This window comes from Cygnus olor, chromosome 4 (assembly GCF_009769625.2).
Source record: "Cygnus olor isolate bCygOlo1 chromosome 4, bCygOlo1.pri.v2, whole genome shotgun sequence".
NCBI classification, from domain to species: domain Eukaryota; kingdom Metazoa; phylum Chordata; class Aves; order Anseriformes; family Anatidae; genus Cygnus; species Cygnus olor.
The window spans coordinates 7025386-7042827 of record NC_049172.1 but is presented as its reverse complement, the minus strand read 5'-3'; the positions used below and the strand labels follow the sequence as shown (position 1 = coordinate 7042827).

The 17442-nt window shown below is 39.3% G+C and overlaps 1 protein-coding gene across 3 annotated transcripts in view; it reads right to left on the bottom strand.

Moving 5' to 3' along the window:
- The window catches only part of PPP3CA (protein phosphatase 3 catalytic subunit alpha), a 197717-nt gene that overhangs the window by 55484 nt on the left and 124791 nt on the right, over positions 1-17442 (bottom strand). For all 3 annotated transcript variants that reach the window (XM_040554881.1, XM_040554880.1, XM_040554882.1), the window contains exon 3: positions 4265-4389. In XM_040554881.1, the coding sequence (XP_040410815.1) occupies positions 4265-4389 (125 nt within the window). The remainder of the gene's footprint in view (positions 1-4264; positions 4390-17442) is intronic.

Here is a 17442-nt window from a genome sequence, read left to right as displayed (position 1 = left end):
CTGAATTACTGAATATTCAAGGTTCTGAGAATTATTGCCCAGCAAAAATAAGATCTTACAAGATGCAAACTCTTGATACACAGGAACACATCTGGTACTGCCAGAAAAAAGAAAAGGGCAAGGAAATTTAGGATAATGAAGTTCCTAGGACTTTATTTGCTCTGAAAGAAGTAAACAAAACAATTGACTTCAATGAACTCCTGACTGACCAAAAATATTTCAAGCTTTTTATTAGGAAACATTAATACTCTGGAGCTATGGAGAAAAAGGTGCTTATTCCTCCAATAAAGCCCTCAGAAGTGCATGAAGACTTGAGAGATGGTAAACACATGACTTCGCCAGCATTCACTTCACCCACAGCTTACTAACATGAATTTATTACATGCAACTCTTTTCTTGGGAGAGATCAGTCAAATTCTAAAAGCTCAGCGTTCGTAAGCATCTAAAGTGCCAGGTGCTTTTTTTTTTTTTTTTTTTAACTGAACTAAGGTCTGATGGTCAAATTCCTGATCTTCAGACTTACTCCAAACACCTCACTTTGTTCTTGCCAGAAACACCACAAAAGCAGCTTCTCCTTTTGGAATGTCAGTCTTTGTATTTGGGAAGTGAACAAGTATACATATTTTGAACCTTAATTAAGCACATTTCCACTTCTGTTCGTTTTGAACTTTTGTTTAATTCTACATATCTCATCTGTGCTCTGTCAAAAATGATCAGAAGGGTGTGCAATTAAAATTTAAGCCTGTGTGTTTTTATGTGGGATTGAGCAGGAAGAGAATTCCAACAGTTCCTCTACGTGATATTAATGCATTACATTTGGCATTTACTGTGATTGTCATTTTTCAAACATTGATGAAAAGCAGTCTACACACATACTCCTTTGCACTGCATTGCATTTGTCTGACTTTCAAAAGAGTTTTCAGACTCAGGTAAAGACCAGTTGTTCTTCCTTACAATCCATTCCTGCAGAAACACTTACAATCTAACTGTTCTTTGGATTTAAAAATAGCCCTCTGTTTTGATCATTTGGATTTCTTTTATCCATGACCATAAACTTGTTTTAAAGGGAGAAGTGAGGGGTTTCTACTCTGGAGTCAAAACCCTGGAACAGTGCACAAGCATAGCCTGGAAATGTTATCAGTTACAGAGCTGAGGAAACAAGTGCACCACATCAGATACTGCAAGTTGCAGAAGTCTGTTTTTCTAAGAGAAGAAACGCGAGAAGAAACGCTCAGGCTCTGCCAAAAGGTCAAATGGAAAAGAGTGCAGCTAAGGGATAAAGATTTGGTCTGTGCCAAGAAAGCTTGTCTCATTGTATCTACAGTTTTGAATTTATTTTTTTTTTTTTTAGCTATTGTAGTTTCTTTACTAGTCTTTCATCCCGCAACACTGTGCTTAGAAGTAATTTTACAGGCATAAAACACCCTCTACAAGCAATGGAGCTAACTCTGCCTGGTAAAAATGGAGCACACATGTGAAGGATTGAGCCCTTAGATCAAAAGCTCTGTGGGGCAAGGACTGTCATTTCTGCTGAGTGCCTTATACAAATACTTTTCTCTTTTTCCCTTTGCATTATCAAATGCCTTCCACCTACCTTATGCAATTTCTTCTTCTGTTCTTAATGATAATAGCTTACATTATATAGTACCTTTCATCCAGAAGAATCCCAAATGCTTTGCAGCCCACAGACGGGGATTATCTCGCCCACTGCCAGAACTCAGCTAGGTTTAGGCTCAATGGTGTCACTTTTACGCTAGATAGCTCACGGCAGTTGAAGGGATTTTTAAAAAGCTCGTATTACTCGTGATTAGTACCTTGGACCACCTACTTAATTCTTTTGGAAAGACCCCAAAACTGCGATTGTGTCACGTCTACACTGGCAGAAAGAAGAGCCAACAGATATATGGAATAAAGATCACAGGGTGACTGCCATGGTGCAAATAGGTACTGAGGCCAGGCTGGGTTGTTTTCCACCATGACTTCTACACCAGCACAAAGTCCTGGCAAGAGCTGGCGCCTGCTAGACGTGCTCAGGACCCCTTCTCCACCAAAAGCATCCCCCCAGCCTGCCAAAGTGCATTCCTCTCCATTTTCCTCTCCTTGTCACTACTTATTCTGCTGAGTTCATGCCTGAATGCATAGCTGTAAATCCGAATACAGTTATGAAATAGAAACCTTCCTCTTCTTTCAAAGGCATTGTTTAATCAAGGTGACAGGTGGGGACAATCAGTTATGCACCAGAAAAGTAGTACTTTGAGCATCCTACATACAAAAAGGAATAATATAAGGGACAGTTCAGGTATTTCCTTTGCTCTAGAAGAAGCCAGCGCAGCTTCCAGTGAAAAAGCAGTGTTCCAGAACGGAAAATCTAAATGCAGAATATAACTTGCTAAATGTGTATGTGCAGATTGCAAAATGAATTATTTTAAGGGGCTTGTTCCCCACCCATAAGCTATTTTGCCATGTTATATGGCTTGCTCTTGTCTGTAACCAGTAATAGCCCTAAAGCAGATTTTGGCAAACTGTCAGACAGGCACTTGAAAGCTGGAGCAAACCACTTGTTCATTCTCTTCTAATAAAAGGTATAAGGAAATGGAGACAAAACTCTAATCTTCCAGATATAATTTGCTTCAGTCAAAGTCTTCATGAGATAAACCTTAGGCTATCACAACTGAAAAATGGTAGTGCAAGATTCAGTCACACAGCAACGTAAGCCTGCAAAGGCATCTTCCACATTCCCACCCTTCTTCCAGCAGTCCCGTACGGCAATCCACGCAGTGATGATTTAGCCCACAGCTCGCCAAAGACCAGAGAAGGGAGAAAGCAGACGCATGGTACAACAAAAAGCCTGATCGCAGCATTGACTTTAGTGTAAGACTAAATCCTGACTATATTAAACATTTATGGTATGTGGGCTAAAGAACCTTGCAATTTTGCATTTGAAACGGTGTATTTCTACTTGTAGAATGTATCACCTCCCAAAGATGCTGTTAACACTTAAAAGTTAGTTTTTAAAAAATCAGCCAATAAAGCATAAGTAGTTTTATAGAATCTTATTTTTAAGAAACTTCTCTGCATAGTGTAAATATAGAACTGGCAAGATAATGCACTGATCCATTTTACAAACACATTGCAAGTAACTCAGCTGTTTGGGACTACATGTTTTTATATCAATGTGACAGAAGTGTACTAAGATGTCATTTGTAAAACGAAACAGCAGTGTATGCTGCCATCTTAACTAGTCACTGCTACACAACCATGTACCATAGGACCTATGTTGTTTCTAACATAACTCCCTTGGCTCAGAGGGAGTTCAAGTCTGAACTCTTCAAAGGAAAGACTCAAACTATAGCTCAAAAGCTGCTGCAAGGTTTTCTGATGGACCATTGAGTGGTCAATCAGATGAGATCCAGACCAGCTATGATCTGGATGAACAAATCTAGATTAGATTTTATTGGGTAACTGTGCACCTCAATTGTCAGTTTGCAAAACCAGGCAACAAAACAACTAAAGAAATCCAGTTTGTTTTATGAGCACTCTAACAATGCATTTGTGCCTGGTAGTTGACTTTCTTCTAGTCAAAGGTAGGTATGTTGGGCAGGACAGTTTTCTTCATAGATTTTCCGTCACAAGCCAGCTAAAAATGCTACCATTTGACCTCTGCATTCTACATCCTGATGCTTGCGTCTGCACCGGGTCTCAGCTCTTTCAACAGGGCACATGTCCATCACTGCTCTGTGGATTCAAGTGCCAGAGATCACGCACTGCTGCAACCCAGATTTAAACAGAACTCTTTCATTCTCTCCAGCACAGCATGTTATGTTGCTGGCTTTTTTGTTCTCTTTCTATATCTAGTCCTTCCATTTCATAAAAATTTTGCATACAGGAGGCTCAGATCAACTAAGTCAGTACGTCAAATTGTGTGTCACTTTATTCCTCTACATCTCTTTTCTTACAGCTCATGTCTATTAATCCTACTTAACTTAAGCTGCAGAGCAGACTGCCTTCTGTGCTATATTTGGATGGTCGCTATAAGTTCCTAGGACTGTTCTCCATCAGCTCTCTTGCATAGATGTAGCAGGATTTGGCTGGATACCACACAGCCTTTATGAAAACCCCAACAGTGACATTTAACACGGACCTCTTTTGCTCACGGTGGTATCCGCAAAGAGCCTCTATTCCTGAAGTGGTTAAATTACTATGTCAAATACACACAATAGGCTGCAAGCAGTTTCACAGCCAAAAAAAGAAATAAGAAACTTACTTCAATGCTGAAGTACCCTCTGTCCACATAGTCCCCCAGGAAGAGGTACCGCGTGTTGGCAGGAGAACCTCCCACTTCAAATAGTTTCATCAAGTCAAAGAATTGGCCATGGATGTCTCCACAAACTGGAAGAAAAAGAAAAGAAGGAGCTGTATTCAGTTTCACCATGCTTCACAATCATCTTAGACACCCACATTCTGAAGTCAGTCTCTCTTATAAGAAACGTTATGGCAATTTGTGCATCGTCCTCTAGATAAATGATCAGTGAGAGCTGGCAGCTGTTCAGCAGAAGCAGTTTTTCTATGACGTGCATCCACCTAAGTGTGCAAGATGCTACCAACTAATTAGAGGAGAGCTATCAAGCAAACCTGACCAATATTTATTTCCACAGACATCTATCCACACCTTCTGCTGCCCAGCAGAGCACACAATACTGGCAATAGGAATAAGATGAGCCAAAGAAGGCCTGAAAAGAGAAAATGCTGAAGCAAATTTACTCTTCCTTTCACCATCATGCCTCTGTTCATCTCAGCCCCAGATGAACAAGGCCAGGCTTAACGGGAAAGATGAAACATGCCAGTCCTGTGTATGCTACTGCTTCATAACTGACAAATTTTGGACTTAAGGTTCCTTTAGAACTGGAAGAAACCATACAAAAAATGGCCTGCTTGCTTCTCTAAAGCATGTCTTAGACAAGACGACACAGATTTTTCATGCTTTAACCTTTACCACTTTATGTAACCTTGCATAATTATGATTTGTTTCACTTCATTACAATGAAGTCAACCTAACCAGCAGCACCTCTAAAAAGAGCAGTTCCCAGGACACCAGGCAGAGCACAAACGATGTGCAGCCAGGGCTAAGCAGAGATGCCTCTTTTTGTGTCTCAGACTCAATAGATTGGCTCTGCTATCTTGTGAAATTTCATACTCACTAGTGGGTGATTTCAAACATCTGCAGGAAGGAAGGCAAAGCTTTTGGAGTCCCCCATGGAAGCTTAACTAACAATGCTGTGTCAAAACCTGGTTTGTTTTGTTTCCTCTACCCAAGGGAAGGGGAGAAAAAAACAAAACAACCTGGCCCCAGTTTAGGGCCAAGTCCAGGCCTTTTCAGGCAACAAGCTTTAAAAAAGGAAAAATGTTAACAGCCTTAAGGCCTGAAACTGAAAGAGATAAGAGATGGAAGGAGAAGCACTGCAGCTTGGTCCCCCAGGAGAGTGGATGCAAAGGAGTTTAGCCTAAGAACGTCTGTCAAACACCAGTCTTAGGTATGTCAATATCCAGACCAATTTTGGGCTGCTCCTGATTAAGTCTTTCCTCCAATGCTGTTCTATTCCCAAGGTGAACAACATGTCGTGGTTTAACAAAACTGGTTTGTTACCATTGGCTTCTGGGGATTTTCACAAGCTTCTGAAGCAAAGTGGCTTCCCTTTCTCCAGGCCTTTTTGGTAAGCACAAAGACACCTGCATGAATCTCATTCCTCCCACTTTTAGACTGGGTCTCCCTTCAGCAACTCTAAATATTCTGATTTGCCAACTGGAAGGGTGATTACAAAGAGACCGAATAAAGCAAGGGTCAAAGATGTACCTTATCTTGCAACAGCAATACAACTAGTTTACTGCTAACTATAAATTCAGAAGACTTCAGATGCTTTCTTTGATTTTTTTTATTTTTTTTTGTACTCAAGCAGTACTCGTATTTGAGCTTTTATTTGGAAGTCAATACTGAGGTCTTGTACCATCACAGATGAATAAACCTCAAATTTATTTCATGCCATGGAGAAGCTGAAGTCACATCTCCACATAGATACAATAGAACAGTATAGATGATACAGAACAACAGTTGTAACACTAAATACAACAGCCTTGCAGTGCAGTGCAGTCTCCATGCTTTGTCTTTCACTGCAGTTCATTTTCGCATTATATTGTTAACTTCCATCGCTTTTCTCTGAATGCCTACATCAACAATAGGACTGATGTAACATTGTCATACCATCCAAAACCTAACTAAATAAAATCAACAAAACAGAAAAAAAATCATTGATCTTGCAGTCGCTGTTTTCATGAATATTTATGTGAAATGGGTGACAATTCATAACTGCTGGCTAGCTGAGCAGTTTTCCGTGAGAGCAACAGGGTATTTTCAAAATGCTCTTATCACCACTGAATTACATTGCATAATCTCTTTTTCCAAGTCGATTTTTTCCCCCATGAGTTTTAGATGACAGCCTTCATGTTGAAGCCATCAACAGCTAGAATTTCTAGCTAAGAATAATAACTGCCATAATTTATGCAACATAAATACTATTTAAATCCTCAAGTAGTACAAAACCACTCCTATTTCTTTAAAAAAATAAAATGTGTACCCCAAAAGGAAAAATATTTTTATCGTGTCTTCATTTGAACATGTTCATCCACGAAACCAAAGCACAGTGCCTGACTGTACTCCTCTGCATGGACACTGTGGGAAGATTACGAACATGTGTCGCACATTGATGGCCAGGCAATCTGCTCTCCTAACTTCCAACAGAAAAGCTTTTAGTTATATAACTGTACAGTTCTCCCAATTATCGCCCGCCCCCATTTGCTCCAACCATAAAAAAAAAACACTGAAGTTGAACGAGACTGAAAGATTTTAGATGGATTTAACTTTTGCTCTTTCCCAAAACCACCAAGAAAGAAGGCTAGTTATTTATTTATCGCTCTGTATGTGGACAGGTAAGTACACCGAGGCCATTACAGAGAAACCAGCACGGTTAAAAAGCTTTCTCCAAGTAGCTACACGTCCACAAGCTTGTCACAAGTCAGAAAAGCAGAGAGCAAACCGGTGAAGAGGACAGAAAAAAACCGCAGAGCCTTGCAACCCCACAGCTTGCAAAAATTCTGAATCGGACTGGAGAATCAATAGCTGATGGGAACTCCAGACGTTTTACACACAGCAGCCTATTCTTTCCAGACTTGACAACAGATCCAGAAATACATCCAAGAAAAAAAAGAGAAAGCTAAAAAGCCCTCGAGCTCAGTCTTGCCAAGCAATTTCAGTAGTTCCAAAATAGAAGCATAACATCAGTAGGTAAAAGCAGTGGGAGCAAGAGAAGATGCTCAAAATTAAGAGTTAACACAGATTTAATTTTCAGTGAGATCCCAGAATTCCTACTGAAAGACCACAGTGTTACATACAGGCAACCCAAGCCAATATTTTGCTTTGGAACAGCGTGAAGTACTTTACGGATCTTACACTTTCCAGGTCTGAATGTACAGACCTGAAACGTCCTTTGACTGTGAAGTCTGGGTACCCACGTTCTGATGGGTGGTCTTATTCGGAAACAAATTCAAGAGCGATTTCTTAAGAACTGTATGCAGTTTGAAATCAACTGCTTTAAAGCTATAGTTTTGCCTTCTTTCTTTTCCAACTCTAAACCCATACAAATCTCCCATCTGGAAGATTTCCCAGGCAGCTGAATCAATACTTCATCTTTCCTTAGGTGGGGACAGAAGAGATCCAGCATTGTATTTCCATTCATAAAGGCAGAAACATCCATCAGCCATAGCTCTGCTGTGTCCCTTCAGGTCTTTGAGCTTCTGATCGCTCGCACTCTTGCAGCACAGTCCAACTAACAGCCTACAGCAGAGGTCCACATCCACACCACCTTTCCCCTTCATGTTACAGACGAAAATTTTGAAAGCCCAGTGATTACTGTGGGTCTGTGTTTATTCTTGGACAAGCATTACCACTGGATCTCTGGTTCCTTTCAGTTTTACTGAAAACTTCCCTTTGTATACTCTTTTGGTATTGGAACACTAGCTATTGAACAACCTATTATGCAAAATATGAACATTTTTTCCATTAAATGATAACAAAATAAAACCTCTGCACTCCAACAGCACAGTGAAGCAGGAAATTCAATTCTTAATGAAAATCTCCAGGATCAATGTACTTATGGATTTAAAGTATGAACACGGGGGACATAAAACACAGTTTGTGTGTGTGTGTGTGGAATTAACATTAGAAGCAGCTGTGTTTATACAAAAACAAATTCCTCAAAAGGAGGAATACTGTATATGGTATGTCTTCTATTAGGACTGCCCATGTTTTCCTGTATTACTGGATTCCTGAAAGTGCCATCGTGTCATGACACTAAACTGATTTTTATGTTCATCAGTTTGTAACTACATCTGAGTGCCTTTTTTTTTTTTTTTTAACCCCCTCCCCAAAAGGGACTTTTTCATTTATCCAGTGCTTTACAACCTTCTTTGTGCCCTTCCATTACCACCTGCACAACAGCAATTTTTCTAACAACAAAGCAACGCTTCCTCCAATTTACCATTCTCAGCACCAAGCTTCAGTTCTGGCCCCAAGCTTGTTAACCACGAATTTGTGTATCTGGATAATCTGATAGTGTCTACCTACCTAACCTCTCGTGGCACCAAGCCCACAAGTGCACTACAAGCTCCGTGAAGAAAACTAATTTTAGAAAGTTTTACAGTCATCTACTGACTTCATTGAGGCAATAAAAAGGTTTAAGAAACACTGTTTATTCGGGGACTCATTAGAAATTTACCTTTGTTGAGGAAGTTTTCACAGATAAAATGGGCCCCTCCAAAAGATCCAGGGTTACAGGACTGTCCATGCTATTACTGGCACTGTCTCCTACTTGTTATAATGAGTCCTTTAATACACTACGCTTTCTTGCACTATACCACCAGAACTTGTCCAATGAAACAGTGCGTAATACCATTTTAATATAAAAATAGGGATTGGACACAAAGGAGAGAAGGTATTCTCTCTTTTTCTTGTAAGAAATTGTCACCCTAATACAAATTAATTTATGTTTCGGATGGCTTCACAGAGAGGATGTCCCTCTGAATTATGTCAATGGAACAACAATAGTGAACTAGTGAGTTAAAGCTGCACTAGCAGTGGAGGAAGCCCAAAGCTCAGCAGTTGTATTGCCACACTATTTAGAGAAGAAAGTGGCAGAGTAGCAATTTAGATTGCATTATTATTGGAACAAATAAAAGTCTGCAAATGCTCTTCAGATGTCTTAGTTCACAGAAATAATGCTCTTCACTACATACAATCTCAGTCCAGAGACAATTATGTGCAGTTTCCCACTGCAGTTGAAAATTAAGAACAGAATGCATATTCATAGTACATTGAACACATTCAATTCAAAATTTTTCTGTATGTACGAGCTTGGATATACTGCACTTATTTTCACATTTATCATGTAATTATTTAATTGGTATGAATTATGGTCCAATAGTAAGACGCTATTAGTATTTCAAATGAATTCACATTCCATGTACCACAAGATTATGTTGCCTCTTCAAATAGCATCAGGGATTAGCAGCAGATATGTAACACTCCATCATCAGCGTCAGAAGCAACATCTGCAAATTCATATTGTTATAACAATTAACAATAATGAAACAAAGCTACCTTTTAAATTTGAAACTAGCACTGTGTAGGGAGTATTATGCATTGCTTGAAAACTTGTTATTTTCGTTCACTAAGCCAGGAATGTCTTTGCACAGAGCTCAAAGAGATTGTGCTTCAGCAAAGAAGCATGCAATTCTTTAAATCTAGAGGGAGAAAACCATCCTATTGAGTTACACTGCAGAATGCAGACTGCAAACAGGTTTTCTTCATACACTGCTCAAGAACTGTGTAGCTACTCATGGTTCCACTACTCGGTACGTGCTTCCAAGAGCTTCCCATTTTCCAAGGACCTACAAGGCCTTACTGACAAAGGGACGAGCACACTGTAAACCTGCACATCTCTGAGCTTACTCTGTGGATGTTCTGAAAACCTACTGCATTCATCCAGGGCTGCTGGATAACGTGGTAAAGAGGCTGCACACCCCAATGAGGAGTATGCCCCCATCCGCTTCTCCAGGGAAGCGGTCTGTAGCAATAAAAAGTTACTGAAGGCTGAATGGAAAAGCCAAGTGAGAAAGGAGCATGTACGAGCAAGAGTGGACACACAAAAGGAAAGCAAAACCAAATAGATGAAGAGAAAGAAGTGAAAGACTGAGCTTAGCCGACTGATAAATATGAGGAAAAACACCTGCAAGAGCTATATGCATTAAATTGTCAAAAACTCTGCTTCAAGGAAAAGTACTGCATTGCTGCTGATGGGTTCAACTGCTAACCAGAAGGCTCTCATTTTTCCCGAGATTTAAGAACAAAAGACTTCTATAGAAGTCACGTGTCCTTCATAATGCAATCTTCGAGTTTGAAAGAACTTCATTTCCAAGTGTACCTACTTCAGAGAAACATTATGTTGCCACAGCAGTATGAAATATTTTAAATGCCACAGATTTGTTCCACGCAATTTTTTTATTGCTAAAGATTGAGAGATTTTCTTTACTTTTTGGAGAATGAGGAAAAGTACAAAATAAAGGAAGGAACTCCAAAAATTTTGATCAGTAGCTGCTCATTGTAACACTACTCAAGACAAGCCCAGTGGTTACGTTGTATATATTACTTTACAGTCACACACTTTTATTTCTCTTCATGTGTAAGTAATGAAGTCTGCAAGTTCTTTAGTTTGAGTCAGAAGCATTTAGACAGCTCACTAGGTAACATATCATCCTAAGAAAACATCTACTAGACTTGACACAATGGTCTTTCATATGAATGTTTGTTATATGAAGTGTATTTAACAGCATAGCTCTGTAGTTCCAAAGGAACCGTGATTTCATTCATATCTGTATCTGCTTATCTTACATGGTTATAATAGGCTTTCGTGCATCTTTTTCTTTCACTTCATGCAAACTGATGAGCTGATCCTACTAGGGACAATTGGCGTTAACAAAAAACTGCAATTAAATATTTTTATAAAGAGGCCTGCCTTATCAAAGATAATGCCAGAAACCATTAGACCCTACAGTGCAGCAAAGGAAACCGCAAATGGACCATCGATGTCGCAGTTGACAACACTGTTTGGTTGCCATCTTTCCTTCTTTGTACTGAGCAAAACCAAGTGTCTTGGGAAAAGCTGTTTTCTGTGCAACAGAGGAGGATGCTGTACCACATTCTGGTCTGTGAACAACTGAAATGCTAGTGCCTATAAAGATCAACCCACACTCGCTCTTGGTAATAGGAGTTAGCTTTCTCCCACCATCCCCTGAAGGCTAGAACAAATTAATGACACTTGATTTGGGAAGGTAGAGTGAAAGAGAGTGGGGAAGGGAAAACATTGCATCAGAAAAGACCTTCAGGACAGCAGTCAGTAACATTCTCTAGGGAAGGAGAAAGCAAAAACCCAAGACACACTGCAGCAAACTCTTCAGATGTTAAGGCTACAAAAATATCTTCAGCAAGAAGTTTTTAAAAATAGCTCTGCAAAACTACTTTCCCATTTGCATCATAAAATTACTTGCAATGTCCCAAAACAACAACAACAAAGGTATACAAACCTGGCAAGCAGAGCAACTTTCTATACTCAGGAGATCACCAGAAACAGCAGTTCTCAATAAACAGCCTCTACCAACTGCTGTAAAACCTACACCAGCAGAGAAAAATCCCCTCGGCCCCAACTCCTACCCCACCTGCATTTTTCAGGAGAGCAAGCAGGTACCACAGCAGTGAGGTGGCAAACAGAGACTTTCAATTCCCAGTCAAAGCAACGTAGCAGTAGAAATGGAATGTCGGTCTAGTGAATTCCCCCAGCCCACACCCAACTGCTGTAAAATCAGTGGGGAAAGGTCCTCTCATCACTCACACACCAGAAGATGCTGAATCAGGCTGTGGGGACAGGACCAAAACAAGGTGGGAGCAAACAGCATTCACTCCCATGTGCATCAAAAACTACTGGCTCTTTCCCTGCCACCCTCCAAGGTCAGCACTGCCCCTGAGCATCTTCCACAGCAAATGGAAAAGCAAGCACGCTGTCATCGTCTCTTGTTAATGCATCCTCAGTATCAGCGAGCAATGCTTATTCCCCAAATAACCTCATCAAAGGATTACTTGCGAGGAAAGTGCTTCACTGGTGTATGGGCTAGGATTCCCAGTTCATATCCTTAGACCAAGGTTATTTATAGCAGTAGGGAAATTCTCTTATCCCCAGTTTTACAGACGTGAAAAGCAAAGGCCTGAAGAAGCTTAATAATTTATAAGGTCACAAGCTCAGTCAGCGGAAGAGCAGGGATAGCCAGAGAGGGAATAATGCATCCTCAGAGTGCTTCATCCAGTCTCACCAGAGCAATGGATACCTTTCTGTAGAGGAGGAAGGTCCTGCACAAGAAGCAGGCACAGACTAGCCTTGCACAGTGCTCCAAATGAAATGGAGGGGAAGACAGAACAGGGGAAAGGGCTTTTGAAAAAGAAAAGCTCTGATATGCTCGTTTGATCTTCTTAAAGTAGAATTTCAGAGCATTATTTCCCTAGCAGATTGCAATCTAATTATCTTCCAAATACCCAAGTATTTACAAGATTTTAAAGGTAGCAGCATTAGCATGTCAAGCTTCAATATATCAATGCCTGGCATCTAAAAACCTAACCACAAAAAAAAGTGACGTTCACGTTGGCTTGTAATAAGTATTTTCCATTTTTACCAGAGAATATTGTGTTGTCACAGTCTCTTTATTCTAAACCATAACTAATTTGCTTCATGCTCCATCCCACCCCCAACTTGGTGTTTCATTAAGAATCAGAAGCAGTATTCTGTGACAAAAAGCATCCTTCTTCCTTCAGCATGACAGTTTGTCTTATCAATGGGAGGTGAACATTTGCTCGACATGAACCAATGCATTTATTACCCTTAGATCTGTAGCACTCTGCCTGCATTTCACAGAAACAGCCGTTAAAGGAAAATAAAAATAGTGTCTCTCATATTCCCGGGCTTTTAATAAGCAACTGGCAGTATCAATATGACACTCGTATGCACCCTTTCTGGCAGGAGACAGCACGACTAATTTCTAAGGAATGCTGTGAAATTCAGCATTCGGCTTTAATGACCTGTATTGAGAGCCATGGGAGAAAAGAACAGGCAGTGAGGGCCTACTGAGCTTTAACCTCAGCTTGTGCACCCATGTCTTTAATGGGCTCCAACTATTATTTTATTCCAACAGTTTTTTACTACAGGTGTTCATACGCTAAGAGGCTACCTCCAGGACAGTGACTGCGTAGGGTTAAGGAAAGCAAATATTTTCACATTTTTAACTCAAGCCACATAAGATGACCTTTTCAAATTACAGAATCCAAATTCCACAACCAAAATCTTATACAAAACTCAAGTAAAATTAACCATTTATTAAAGATTATAGAGTACTTATGTTATCCAGGAAGTACTGATGTTGCACTACGCTGAGAAAATGTAATCCTCTGTGAAAAAAAGATTAAATTCTGAGAAAAGAGAAAGCTCTCCACAGTAATTTCTATCCTGGTAAAAGCTCATCTTACAATTATTGAAAAGAAGAGTTGACCACATTAATTTCTTCTTGCTGAAAACATATGCCTAAACATGATCTTGAGTAGGTGGTAAAATTCATATGCTGATTCTAATTCAACATGACTATGTTAAAAAGCTTGTTTGTTTCCAAAAAGCTAACACTGATTAAGGAAAGACATGTCATGCTTTATGGCAGACTGGTATGAGCATGGACAAAATTGTGCAAATGGATTTGAAACTGATGAAGAACAAGATTATGAAATAGCTGGATTTTTCAGCTTTGCTGAAATGATCTTTAAAAACAAATGGTATAGTAAATATATATATCATCTTAAACATAGCACTGAAAAAATTAGCCCATTTAAAAAACTTATTACTTAATGACAATTATGAAAATGAGCCCCTCCAAAAAAGCGAGGCTGATGAACAAATTAGCCACCTTAACTACATTTCTTCCTACAACTTTGTTATTAAGGATATAAAAGAGTGGACACAATCTCAGCAGCACTCTAGTATTTGGGGTGGCAACCAGGCAGATTTGGGCTAGGTGTGCCTTGCTCCTCAAGCAAACTAGGCTCTCTCTCCCACTATATCAAACTGGCCGAGGAAGAAAAAATAAATATGTATGTATGTATGTAAGTAAGTCAGAGGGAAGAAGTATTTTTTTTTTTTTTTTTTTTTTGCAAATAGCGGCCAACCACACCCTATACAGTAAGCTGTTCTGGGAGGGAGCAGAGTACTGCTATTCATAAACAGAGGAAAGAAGACAACGTCACCATCAAAAGTACTTTGCAAAGAGAACATTGGGTGAAAAATACTCTATTATTATACTGAATTAGTCTTTATGGTCTGTAGTCTTATCAGTAATTTCAAATGTGAGATCTTTTCAGGTTTCTGGTTTAGAGTTATCAGATGCATTTTTAATAATTACAGACCAAGCATTCCAAATAGAGGTAAATGTTTAAGTATCTTACCAATCAAACAGGATTTCACTGGCATTTGACTAGGATAAACATTGCATGCAAATCAAGTGTATGCGAATTAAGCATCTCCATCATCTTACTCTTTGCACTTGCAGGATCAAGGCCTGCTTCAATTAGCCTCATGTGAACAGATCACATGTACGTAAATAGGCAATAACAACACATATGGCCTGAAAACTCCCCCAAACACAGCGCCACATAAGAAAAATCATCTCACAGACTTGATATTTTAATGAAAAAATGTATGTACGGAGAGCAAATAAACTCCTGAGTCAGCTTTTGTAATACTGTGTATTGCAACAACGTGATTTTCAGGCAGTTCAGAATTTATTAATTCTGATAGGAGCTACGTGATTATTTCTTCCACAGCACTTCCCAGACTATCTAGTTACAAAGAACAAAATCCCAGACATATATAATCTAAATATGAAACAGTATTTACACGACCTTATGACTTTTTTTCCCCAATATCATATATAACCATTTTAATGAAGCCTTTACAATAAAGGAAGTATCTGATAATACAATGCTTTTCTTCTTAAAGCAACATTCAGAAGCACATGCTTTTAGCAGAAAACACAAAAGAAAATGCAATAGACCAGCAACCGATTCCCTCAGACACCAGCTCTTTTCTGAGAGCAATTCCAACAGTAAATGTGAAAGAAGCAGAAACTAACTGCACTGTGCATCAGAAGAAACAATTACCATCCTTTACCGCAAAAATATTCAAAGTTGCTGACAAAAAAATGCATAAAACCCCTCAAATATAGATTTTTGCAAACTAAAACTACACTGCAATTGTAGGTGCGTGTTCCTGATGGCAGTGGCCAGACCTGTATGGCCATACCAAAAGGCTGCCATAGCAATACAAAATAAAGCCTTTTATCGATGTCACATTACAGAGAAGTGCCTAGCGCTGCACACTGCTGCTCTGCTGACTGCTGTAATACCCAAACCAGAAAGTATTTGGGCCAACTTAATGCTACAAAATGCCCATTTCCTTGCTTCTTTCTTAGCTTTGAGAGCGGACTTCAGGGATGTGAAGACACACAGCTTCACCCTGCACCCACTGGCATTGATTGCCAACAGCTGCACAAGCCAAATTAGTTTCTGCTCCACTTGATCAATACAACCCTGTCATCTGTTACAGGGATTTCTAAACTACATCGGAGTAGATACACAACTTACTTCCTAAATTTTCATTTTGTCAAGTCATATCGACCAAGGGAAAGCTTGCCAAGAGAAGGATTGCCATTAAAGTTGCTTGGCTGCTTCCAAAAGTTTGGGAATTACCTATTGCCTTGTCTTTTTCCAGATGTACCGGTCAGTATTAGTGCCGTAAGTCACATTGTCCTCTCAGCACCACGACAGTATAAACAAGCTAAACCTTAGTTCAACTCTTCCCAGTTCAGGGACAAGTTCCAATCTTTTACACCTGTTGGTTTTAATAATGAAATTACAGATAAACTTAAAATATGTCAGCCAAGGAAAACTTTTTTTTTTTTGACTTACTGAAATCATTTCTGAACGTGTCCCTTGTGCTTGTTCTTCTTGGAGGATGGTGCACGAACTGATACTAGACACAAGCAAAATACTCCGGCTCTTGTAAGACATTACGTATTTAAGGAGTACAGTACTGCTACAAGACTACTACTCCCAGTGCAATAAGACAAATCTGTATTTTAGCAGGAGATGCTTACTGTTCAGAACCTTGCTGGGTTAATATCTGCTGTATTTCCACAACACACTAGGATAACTAAAGCTAAGTGTGCTCTGTGATCATTGTTTCAGACCACAATGCATATACTCCTTTGAATATTTTATGTAACACTGTTCTATCACAGCATACAAGAAAACAATGTCTTAATGGGGCAATAAAAAGATGACCATTTTCCTGCTTCTACTCCATGCAAGTTATGTACTGGTCATTTGTTAACCCAACACAATGCAGTGACTGAAGAAGTCAAGCCCTTCTTTCATTAGAATTTTCTTCTTCTTTTTATTTTTTAATTATTATTATTCTATATACGTATATATATATATATATACACACATACATTTTAACTCTGTTCCTCTCTAGAGTGACTCATTTTTCAGAAAAAAACATTGTCTACTTCTGGCTAAGATAAAAAACATACTATTATCAGTTCAGTTCATTCCAAAAATGTTCTTTTCAACTACAACTACTACAATACTAACCCCAAACCCTGCTTATAGTTTGCTTCACTTTTGTCCTGCACACATACACAGACAAATAAAAAATGATAAAAAAAATCAAGCTGTGCTAACCTGGTCAACTCCAAGCAAAACCACAAAAAAGTGCACCCTCCACTCCGACTACGATATCACTCACTAGAACGGTAAATTATCACGGGGAGCTGAACGTTCATTAGGAAACAAAAACTACAAGCAAAAAAAAAGCCAAATGAAGAGAGCCAACCTTCTCATGCATTCAGGAAAAATATACTTAATCCCGCATCTGTACCATTTCTCGTGCAATAAAACTCCTGTCACTAGCAAGGAAAGAAGTCGACAAACAAAGCTCCATCATCTTTTCAAGAAATAACGTTTTTGTTCCCCCCCCTCCATCTGCCTCATGTTTATAAGCCTTTCTTGGTATATTGAAACTTCCAGACGCTTAAGTTTTAGGACTACTGCTACTACTGCTAAAAAAAAATCAAGAAATGTTTTCAAGAGTTGAAACTGGTGGTTATTGTCTGTAAAGCCATGGTTTTAAGAACAATACCCCCATCCACGCAGTATAAGTCAGGAAGCCCAGGCTTCAGCATCTAGTAAGA